The following is an 11,377-nucleotide window of genomic DNA, read 5'->3' as shown; positions in this document are numbered from 1 at the left end:
TCTTAAAATATTAACACTTGAAGACATTTCAAGCAGGTATAGTTCTTGGTGAAGCAGGAAGAGCATGAACCTGGTGTTTGAAAGACCTGGCTTTTAGCTGGTACTAAACAGTTAAACTCTATGACTGTCGGAGAGTGGGCCTCAGGTTTTTTTTTGTTTTTTTTTTTTTTTAAATAATGTAAGGACACTGGACTTTGAATTCAGAACTCAAAAAGTTGAAAGGGATCTTAAAGCCCTCTATGAAAGAGTTTGGGAATGTTCTTCACTGCTGTAATTTTTCCTCCAAAAATAACCTGGCTTCGAATTCATTGGTCCAAAGGGAATTTGACTCCCTGTAGAAATTGGAGAAAAGGTAATGCAAGGAGAGAGGAACAGCTGTATTTCTGCTTGAGTAATAAACACACTAACAAATTCTGGTACGAATTTTGGAGACATAAAGAGAATGAGTGTATGTACTTTAAGTGCACCAGTTTCTTCCCTCTCTCCTCGTAGAAGATGCAGAACTTTTAATGGTGCTGGGATTCTGGGATGTGTTTCCATTAATTCTAATGCAATTGAAGAAGATGTGGTAGAAGGAAAGATGGTGGCAGAAGGAGTGGATAAAGAGGCAAAATTGCCTGCTAAAAAGAAAAGAAAGAAGGGTTTGCGAATTAAAGGGAAAAGGCGCCGAAAAAAGTTGATCCTTGCCAAGAAATTTACTAAGGATTTGGGATCTGGAAGGCCTGTTGCAGATGCTCCTGCTTTGTTAGCCCCCACTGCCTCTGAACAGGATGAAGAAAGTCTTTTCGAGAGCAATATAGAAAAACAGATCTATCTACCTAGTACAAGAGCTAAGACCTCCATTGTGTGGCATTTCTTTCATGTTGATCCCCAGTACACCTGGCGGGCTATTTGTAACCTCTGTGAAAAAAGTGTTAGCAGAGGTAAACCAGGCAGTCATCTTGGTACATCTACTCTTCAGCGACATTTGCAGGCAAGGCATTCACCTCACTGGACCAGGGCCAACAAATTTGGAGTCACTAGTGGGGAGGAGGACTTTAGCTTGGATGTATCTTTATCTCCCTCTTCTCCTGGAAGCAATGGAAGCTTTGATTATATTCCTGCTGATTCATTAGATGATAATAGAATGGGTAAGAAACGTGATAAATCAGCATCTGATGCCCTAAGGGCAGAAAGAGGGAGATTTCTCATCAAAAGTAACATTGTCAAGCATGCATTAATTCCTGGAACCAGAGCCAAGACATCTGCAGTTTGGAACTTTTTTTACACTGACCCTCAGCACATCTCAAGAGCTGTGTGTAATATATGTAAAAGAAGTGTGAGCCGGGGTAGGCCAGGTTCCCACTTAGGAACTTCAACACTTCAACGACACCTGCAGGCCACACATCCCATCCATTGGGCGGTTGCCAACAAAGACAGTGGTGCTCTTGGAAATGGATTAGATGAGACTGAGACTGAGAGTAGTGATCTTTTGAATGATACGCATGGAGAGAAGTCCACAGGCAGCCAAGATTTAACAGCTGAGGATCTTAGTGACTCTGATTCAGATGAACCTCCTGTGTTAGAGGTTGAAAATAGATCTGAGAGTCCTATTCCTGTTGTAGAGCAAGACAGTCTCATGCATGAACAAGAGAGAGAAACAACATATTGTGAAAATCCAGCCTCAAGTCAAATAAGTCAGGCAATTATTCAAATGATTGTGGAGGATATGCATCCTTACAACTACTTCTCAACTCCAGCTTTTCAGAGGTTCCTGCAGATTGTGGCTCCTGACTATAGATTGCCATCAGAAACTTACTTTTTCACTAAGGTTGTACCTCAGTTATATGACTGTGTCAGAGAAAAGATTTTCTTAACTTTAGAGAATGTCCAAAGTCAAAAGATCCACCTGACTGTTGACATATGGACCCATGACCCATCTACTGACTATTTCATTGTGACTGTACACTGGGTCTCTTTGGAAACTGACTCTTCTCCCAATAATGGCAGGATCCCCAATTTTAGAAAGTGGGCTGTGCTTTGTGTTACTGGTTTGGCCAAAGACTGTTTGATAACAAACATTTTACAAGAATTAAATGACCAGATTGGTCTGTGGCTTTCTCCCAATTTCCTTATCCCTAGCTTCATTGTTTCTGATAATTCCTCTAATGTGGTACATGCAATCAAAGATGGTGGTTTTACTCATGTACCCTGCTTCCTGCATTGTTTAAATATAGTCATTCAGGACTTTTTCTGTGAGCACAAAAGCATCGAGAATATGTTAGTGGCTGCTAGGAAAACCTGTCATCATTTTAGTCATTCAGTCAAGGCCCGTCAGATACTGCAAGAATTCCAAAATGATCACCAGCTTCCATGGAAGAATTTGAAGCAGGATGAAACTGGCCATTGGATTTCTACCTTTTATATGTTAAAGTGGCTTTTGGAGCACTGCTACTCAGTTCACCATAGTCTTGGTAGAGCCAGTGGAGTTGTGCTCACATCTCTTCAGTGGACTCTAATGACATATGTTTGTGATATTCTTAAACCATTTGAGGAAGCCACTCAGAAAGTGAGTGTAAAGACCACAGGATTGAATCAGGTGCTACCCCTAATCCATCATCTACTCCTTTCCCTTCAGAAACTCAGAGAAGATTTTCAAGTCAGAGGTATTACTCAGGCCCTCAATCTGGTGGATAGTTTATCTCTGAAACTTGAAACTGATACCCTACTAAGTGCCATGCTCAAATCCAAACCTTGTATCTTGGCTACTTTGTTAGATCCTTGCTTTAAGAACAGTTTGGAAGACTTTTTTCCTCAAGGTGCTGATTTAGAAATTTATAAACAGATTCTTGCAGAAGAGGTTTGTAATTATATGGAATCTTCACCAGAAACCTGTCAAATTGCAGCTTCAGAAGCATCTGGTCCCTTAGTTACAGTAGGAGTTGATTCATATACCTCATCTATAAAAGAAGGCACCTCCAATTCAGGTTCCATGGATATCCCAGCCACAGACACTGTTGCCATTGGAAGCAAAGGCTTCATGTTTCCTTCTGCAATAGCAGTAGTGGATGAGTACTTCAAAGAGAAGTATTCAGAACTCTCAGGAGGTAATGATCCTTTGATTTATTGGCAAAGGAAACTGAGCATATGGCCAGCTTTGACCCAAGTTGCTATTCAGTATCTAAGTTGCCCCATGTGTAGTTGGCAATCTGAATGTATCTTTACTTCAAATAGCCACTTCCATCCAAAGCAGATCATGAGCCTGGACTTTGACAATATAGAACAGCTGATGTTTCTGAAAATGAACTTGAAAAATGTTAACTATGATTATTCTGCATTGGTTCTAAGCCAGGATCCCCAGAATAAGGTTGTTCAAAGCAATGAAAAAGAAATATTGTCTTGATTTCTTTTTCCTTTCTCCATTTAAAATGAGCAACTTTTTTGCTATTTTATTGTATCCTTACTGCTATAGTTATTATATAGTCATACTAATCATTCTTTCAAAAACAGCCGAGCATGGTGACTCACTCCTGTAATCCCAGCTACTTGGGAGGCTGAGGCGGAGAATTGCTTAAGCCCCCAAGTTCGAGACCAGCCTGGGCAATAGAGCCAGACCCCTATCTCTAAAAACAAGCAGCCACAAAACTGAATCTGGGGAAACCCGAAAACAAAAAGGGCTGGAAATTCCTCAGAGACAATATAATGTTGATAAAATGAAGGTTAACTCGAAAGATTTCACAGTTGTAAACTTAATGTTACACCTTGGAAATTTTGAAAATGTTTATATCATTTGAGAAAGAAAAGATTTTTTAATTAAAAAAATATAGTGCAGCATTGAAAGGCCTTAGGCTATTTCTGACTGGTAGATTCAACTAGTAATTAAAATAAAAATTTCCTCCAGCATGAGAGGTTTGATTACTCTGAAACCAATGAATTGAGAAAAACAATAACATACTAAATTGCTACTCCTTCCCTCTCCCCATTTTTCTATATCTTTTAAAACCCTGATGCTCAGTTATAATTTGGCAAAAAAAGAGAAAAATTTGTTTTCTATTTGGAAATTTCTAATTGCCTCCTCATACTGGTCAGCTTTATAATTTCAAATTATTGGGCATGATAGAATTACCCTTTAGTTTAGGATTGAATCTGTATAAAAGGGAAAGAGAGGAAACAATTAGGAAAATAGTTATTTTTAGTCTTTGAATTGTCTTTTTAACCTTATATATAGGATAAAACTATAAAATAAAGATTATATAGGTGCTTTTGCATAATTTATGGGTTAATAATAGTAAAAAGTTTGCAAAACTGGAAACTGTTGAACAGGATTGGATTATAAGCCCTCTGAGCATACTTAAAACAAAACCAGTTTGCCTTTCCTGAAGAATGTTTTTTTAATTTTTGGTGATCTTTTGAAAAACATACTTAATGATCCATAATATTAATATTAACTAACTGAAGTTGTTTTGGCCACTGTATATTCTTAACTAAAAATAAGCAGTCAGCATTTTCATGTGTTCGGAATCATTGGTGAAATAAGTGAATTAATCCCAGTGATCCTTTAAAGGTCCCTTTCCACTCTGGAAGTATGTTTCTGTATTTGAGTGGGAAGCCAGAAAATGATGACTTTTAGTAAAAGTCTATTAGAAGTTTCAGACTGAATAACTAATGTAAGATCCCAATTTTTCCTTTTTTTCATTTTAGATTTGGGGATATTCCCTGCCCAAAAAAATCCTGGAAAATTGACTAGTATTAAGTGTGAGTAAAAGGTGTCCACTTTTTTTTAAGTTTTGATTTTAGTTTTGTCTTGGATAGTATTTGGCAAGATTTAGCCTAGAAATTATGTAGTATTTATTATGCGAGAATCAAAATTGCTTTGTTACTGGGCTGGTTTCAAAAATTTAGAAAACTCATTTCTGTACATAAAAAAAAAATTTTTTTTATTCTTAAATGGTAAATGTACCATTGTGAAATGAAATTTCAACTCCAAAATATACCCTTTTACTAACTGGAGTAAATGGATAATTATAGTCTTTAAAAGCTATAGCCATCAGTAGTAAAGAATTTGGTTCTAGGCTGCATAAGCAAGCCCTTACAGGGCTGGTGTTAATATAAAAGAAGGAAAAAAAAAAAAGTCTTCCCTTGGATAAAAGCTTTCTGTGTTTTGACAGTGCCAGTTCAGAATGGCTATAATGCTGCTCTGCCTTCTACAGCTTGCTGCACCACTCTGTAGTTACTCTATAACTATACGTTTCTATCTTTTTTGGTTAAACACTCCTTGATGATGATATAGATACATCATTTTATACACCTTGATATATGTATAAGGGTTTCCCTTCATCTTTATTTTGTGGGCTGGGCAAAATTTAGTGTAACATTAGCTTCGTGCTACTTGGGTATGTAAGTTCACTATTTTTATAATGTACTCAAATCTACAGTCTTTTATAGTGCATTTTTAAAAAGGAAACTTACCCAGATGTTTTATTTCTACACATTTGTGTGTGTGTGTGTGTTTGTATGTATGTGTATAAGCCAGTTAGTATATGTGTATATTATATACATAAAACACTATATATTTTTACATACAAGTATGCTTTTATTATACAGATAATAAAGATGGGGGAAGGTTTCTGTTTTTTTCTTAATAGGTGAAGAAATCTTGAAGACCAGAAATTGGATCTTATTGAATTTTGGTGGTTTTTTTCTTTTCCTTTTTCCTTTTTTCTTTTTTTCCCTTTTTTTCTTTTTCTTTTTTTTTTTTTTTCCTTTTTAAATTATATTGTTCGGCTATGGAAGATGGATTTTTAAAAAAAATCTTTGAATTTCAAGTTCATCTTTTAAATGAACTTTTTTGTTCTTGTTTTTTTCTTTTTGAGGAGATAACTAATGCTAGCTGTCTCCAGGCTGGCAAAGGTTATTCGAATGGACTTAATCTTCCAGTAGTTGGGAGATGTTTTAAAAACACATCCTGTGTTTCAATTGTGGCTGAGAGGTTTCCTTGGCAATGTGAGGAAGAAAATTCTTTCTGCCTCATTATTATTAATTCATGGATTGAGTGTTGGTTCGACCTACAGGCGTAATAGATTGGAACTCAGTGAAGACACAGACGTTCCTGTTGAGAGCAACCAGCTAATGTAAGTGGGGGAAATGGGTCTTTTCTCATTAAAGGAGTAAAAACTTTTGTAATTTTAAGGCAAAATTTTCCTAGACTAGTAAGAAATTAAAAGGCTGTTGTCCAGTCATTTTTTTTTCTTGTAATTATTCACAAACTTGTAGTTTTTGAATAGAAACATGTTTGTTCTTTTTTTTGTTTTGTTTTTGATAGTGCACATTGTGAAAAGATAAAAACAATACAGCTAAGGTGAAATCCTCCCCTAATTCCATTTCCTTGAAGGAAAATGTTTAATAGTTTATCACAACATGGTTCCTTGCCCATACACATTACTCTGCCTCATCTTTTTAATCACTATGTAGTGTTCCATTGTCCATTGTAACTCAATGTATCCCTCATTGGTAAACATTTGAGGTTTTACAAACAAAAATATCCCTGTGTCTAATAGTAGCCTTATGCACCCATCTACATGAACTTGTTTCCGTAGAACAAGTTCTTGGATGCAAATTTATGGAATTATTATATTTTATATAATAATTATAATAATAATAATTTGTATATAATTTTTATAAGAGGTTGTAGAAGTTTACTGAACAATTAAGGAGGTCTTAATTTGCAAAAGTTATAGATGTTTATCTTTTTTTATAATGATAGTAATCTTTGGCCATATTGCTGATAGATCTTTTGCTATATAAATGTTTTCCAGTTTTATCAATATTATTGTTAGTTTTTATCATTGGTACCTTAGGAAAGGGTTTTTTTTTTCCCACTCTGAGCTTAAAAATTTTTTTTTTTCTGAGTATCTAGGTGAATATGTATTTTATTTTAAAAATGCTGAGGATTGTAGTTATATGACATTGCCACTGTTACGAAGTTCTTTTTTTTTTTTTCAAATAGCTGGCCATTTTTCTTGTTAATCTCAAATGCCGCTTATTTTTATATTTTTATAAATCACATTATAACTTAAGGGTGCTCTTGAATTCTATTGAACTGTATTTCATTTGCCAACGTTACATGTAAATATTGTTGTATTTGCCATTTGTAATATCAGGCAGAGGGAGGCTCTTCCATTTCTTTTTAAAGTATCTTTTTTTCCCCTCACTTATACTTCTAGGTGATTTTATAATCTGTCAATTCCAATAATAAAGTCTCATTGGGATTTGGCATGAATTACATTCAATGTATGCATTTTGAAGTTACTTCTTAAATTTATCCGTTGTCCAGATCATCTGTGCCTTAGTCATTTCATAGTTTCGGGGGTTTGTTTTTGATTCAATGTGACTTTTGCATACTCTTTATTTTTTTTTCTACATATTTTATGGTTTTATTGTGAATGACGCTCATGTCTGAATGATTATTGCTGGCATTAAGCAGATTTACTGCTTTTTGTATATTTATATTATTATTTTTATTGTTTTTAAATTATTAAATTTACTAGTTTGCAAGCATATAATTTGCAGATTTTTTTATTATGATGATTTTTGGTCTCATCCTTCCTTGTATTTTTTGACTGTACATACTAGAACCTCTGGAACAGGTTTTTTGGTTTTGCTTTGTTTTGTTTTTGGGGGGGTAGGGTGGGGGGGTAATGGGGACTGACTGACCCCAGGGTTGCTACATCCCTAGTCCTTTTATTTTTATTTTGAGACAGGGTCTCGCTAAGTTGCCCAGGCTGGCTTCAAACTTGTGATCCTTCTGCCTCAGCCTTCCGAGTTGCTGGGATTATAGGAATGTGTCCTACTCTGGAAGAGTTTTGAATGATAGTGGCAACAGTTGAGTATCTTTGCATCTGTCTTCAGTGAGTTCACCCGTAGTATTTTACCATCTGTGCATGCTGCCAGTTTGATGATTATATGCATTTATGCTAAGGCAGTTCCTTTTTTATTTTTTTAAAACCAGGAGTAGATGTTGCATTTTAACTTCCTTGCTTTTTTCAGGGGGGTACCAGGGTTTGAACCCAGGGGCCATTTACCACTGAGTTATATCCCCAGTCCTTTTTATTTTTTATTTTAGGACAGGGTCTTGTTAAATTGCCCAGGCCGGATTAACTTGAGATCCTTCTGCCTCAGCCTCTCTCACCTCTAAGATTATATAGGCATGCACCACTATGCCCAGCTTAGCTTGCCCCTTTTTTAGCCATTATTGTCTTTTTTTAAAAAAAATACCATTTTGAACTCCTTTTGTTTTTTTTTCTCTTTTAACCATTTTTTTTCTTTTTCATTTTTTTAGAAGATAGACACAATACATTTGTTTGTTTGTTTGTTATGTGGTCCAACCCAATGCCTCCACACGATAGGCAAGCGCTTTACCACTGAGCTGCAGCCCCAGCTCTCCCTCCCTCCTTTTTTGTACTGCACATTGAACCCAGAGATGCTTTACCACTAAATGACTTCCCAGCCCCCTTTTTTAATTTTTTACTGTTAGACAGGATCTCATTAAGTTGCTAACCTTAAACTTGTAATCCTCCTGCCTCAGCCTTCTGAGTAGCTGGGATCACAGGTGTGTACCTCTGTGTCTGGCCATTTTATTTCTTTTGAAATCTTGCTTAGAGTACCACAGGGGTTGGGTTTTTTTTTTTTTAATGCCCTTTATTAATGTAATGAATTGCTTAATGTTAGACCATTCTTAGTTCTGAAATCAGCCTATTAGAAGAGTGTATTACTCTTTTAATACATTGCTGGTTTAACTGGCTAATGCTTTATTGGGATTTTTATTTGTATCATAAATCAGATGTCTGAAGTAGTTGTTTTAAAACTTTTTTTAAAAGAGTGAAGTAGTACTTATTTTTCAGGGGGGTACCAGGGTTTGAACCCAGCAGCCATTTACCACTGAGTTATATCCCCAGTCCTTTTTATTTTTTATAAAAATAATATGGTTTGTTTTGTTCTTTTGCACTTTTATTGAGTTCTTTTTTCTGAGTAATTCTTCCTAAGTTATAGTACTTGCTTGGCTGATTTTTTTCCAAAAATGGAAAAAGTACATAAAGAGTATACTTGGACTTTTGTTTTTGTTTATTTTTGGTACTGGGGATTGAACTCTGGTGCTTTACCACTGAGCAACATCTGCAGTCCTTTTTATTTTTTAGTTTGAAACAGGGTCTTTCTAAGTTGCTCAAAGTTCTTCTAATGTGCCCAGGCTGTCTTCAATCTTGTGATTCTTCTGCCTTGGTCTCCTTAACTGATGGGGTTAAAGGTATGCACCACCATGGCTGGGAAGGGCATACTTTTTGAGACTTTCCATGTGTAAAAACTTGAGCTGTTCATAAAATATAGTTTGAAAGGCTAAATCTAAGGTCATAATATCCTTTAGATCTGGTTGCGTAGTATTGTCTTTTGGAATTTAGAATTTCAGATGCGAAGTGTAATAATGTCAAGTCTGTTGTTCTTTGCTTTATTAGTCTGCTTTTTCCTGGAAGTTTACATGACTTTGTCTTTACTGTTGGAATTAAAAATTTTTTAACCATGTCTATGTAGAGTAGAATAATCTTAAAAGTTTAGTAGGGCATATGATAAGCCTCTTTTTAAAGGCTCAAGTTCATCCAGTTTAGAGAAGTTTTCTGGTATTTTTTCCTCTTATTGTGCTACCAATTTCATTTCTTTTTTTAGAATTTCTGTTGTCTAGAAATTGAATTTCCTAAAATTCCATGTTGTATACCTTTTCTCTCATTGGCATTTTTGCTTTGGATTCTCAGAGGTGTTCTGCCAGTGATCTCTTAAAATTCAATTGTGTTTTTCATTGATTTTTATTCTGTTATTCTGTTCCCTCCATTAAACTATCTTTGAGGTGAAAAGATAGAAATTTGAGTTTTCTAAGGTTTCTCTTCCTTTCAACCCTTTCCTGCCCACCCTGGTACTGATTAAACCCAGGGGTGCTTTACCACCAAGGTACACCCCAATCTCTTTTAGATAGGATCTCGCTAAATTGCCCAGGTGGCCTCAATTTTTAATATTTTTAAAAATATTGATGGACCTTTATTTTATTCATTTATTTATATGTGGTGCTGAGGATCGAACCAGTGCCTAACACATGCTAGGCAAGTGCTCTACTGTTGAGCCACAACTCTAACCCCAAAATTGCCATTTTTTAAAATAGCAATTATGTTCATATTTTTTTCCTAATGAAAGTTATAGAAGTCCAGTAATGTGAAACATACATAGAGGATCCTTTCTGTTGAAACATTAGTAAGGAAGTGCCTATCTACTCAAGATTCAATCTCCCCACATTCTGCTTAACTTTGAGGGAGCTTTGCAGACCTAAATTTGCAATTCAAACTATTTTACCCCTTAATGAAAATTTACCTTTTACCCCTTAATGAAAAATAATACACACACACACACACACATGTATATGTACACACATGTGCACACACGTACAAATTTTGTGTGTGTATATTTATATATGTGGTGGTGCGAATTGAACTCTTTGTCACTGAGCTATTCCAGCCCTTTTTAAAAATTTGAGACAGAGTCTTGCCAAGTTACCTGTCTTGCAAAGATTTTCTCCCAACCTATGGTTTATCTTTTTATCCTCTTATCAGTTCTTTCATAGAACAGATGTTTATTTTTTTTGAGACAGGGTCTTACTAAACTGCTTAGGGCCTCACTAAATTCCTTGAGGCTGGCTTTGAACATCTGATCCTCCTGCCTCAGCCCCTAGATACTAGGATTACAGGTCTTCATCACTTTGCTTGATTCTCCCCATCCCCATATGAATAAGCTAAGTATTTTCCAAACCTTTAAGCTCTGCTTCTTTTTTGTTTAATAGTTCCTTGATATATCTCTTCTTGCACGTTCCTGTCAACAGTAAGGCAAAAACATGCTGTTCCTCCACAGTTTGCTTAGACATCTCAGGTAAATATCCACAGTCTTTGCTTAGAAGTTCTACCTTCCACCCAACAGAACACAGTTCCACCAAGTTCTCTACCATTTTGTAACAATCATCTTTTCTCAAGTTTCTGATAACTTGCTCCTATTTCCAACTGAGACCTCACCAGAAGTACCTTTAAACATAATTCTTTTTAGCTGTAATTTCTAGGTTTCTTCTGTGAAGGGCTTCAGAACTCTTCCAGCCTCTACTTATGACTGTATTCCAAAGCTGCATCCCCATTTCTAGGGATATTTTTATATCAGTGTTAACTATTTGGTACCAAACTCTGTTAGGCAGCACATTGTTGTATTGTGGATGTACTATAATTTTTTTAAACAGACTCTGGTTTTTGAACATTAGAAACAAGATGGTGATGTATTTTCTTGGGTATTATTACCTTGAATATTTTTTGAATATTCTTAT

At 35.6% G+C, this 11,377-nt stretch overlaps 2 protein-coding genes across 2 annotated transcripts; both read left to right on the top strand.

Moving 5' to 3' along the window:
• Positions 1-580: 580 nt before the first annotated feature.
• On the top strand, positions 581-4,742 carry ZBED6 (zinc finger BED-type containing 6; the record flags this gene model as incomplete). The annotated part of the gene is made up of 2 exons (XM_081298223.1): positions 581-3,086; positions 4,681-4,742. 2 exons carry the CDS (start codon positions 581-583, stop codon positions 4,740-4,742), a joined length of 2,568 nt encoding a protein of 855 aa, XP_081154349.1.
• A 417-nt stretch (positions 4,743-5,159) lies between these two features.
• On the top strand, positions 5,160-5,265 carry LOC308651194 (uncharacterized protein; the record flags this gene model as incomplete). Its single annotated transcript, XM_081298137.1, has 1 exon — positions 5,160-5,265. One exon carries the CDS (start codon positions 5,160-5,162, stop codon positions 5,256-5,258), a length of 99 nt encoding a protein of 32 aa, XP_081154263.1. The 3' UTR covers positions 5,259-5,265.
• Positions 5,266-11,377: the final 6,112 nt, after the last annotated feature.

The sequence above is a fragment of the Spermophilus citellus genome (genome assembly GCF_964194105.1).
Source record: "Spermophilus citellus genome assembly, chromosome: 6".
Lineage (NCBI taxonomy): Eukaryota > Metazoa > Chordata > Mammalia > Rodentia > Sciuridae > Spermophilus > Spermophilus citellus.
This window is presented reverse-complemented; position numbering and strand designations above follow the sequence as displayed.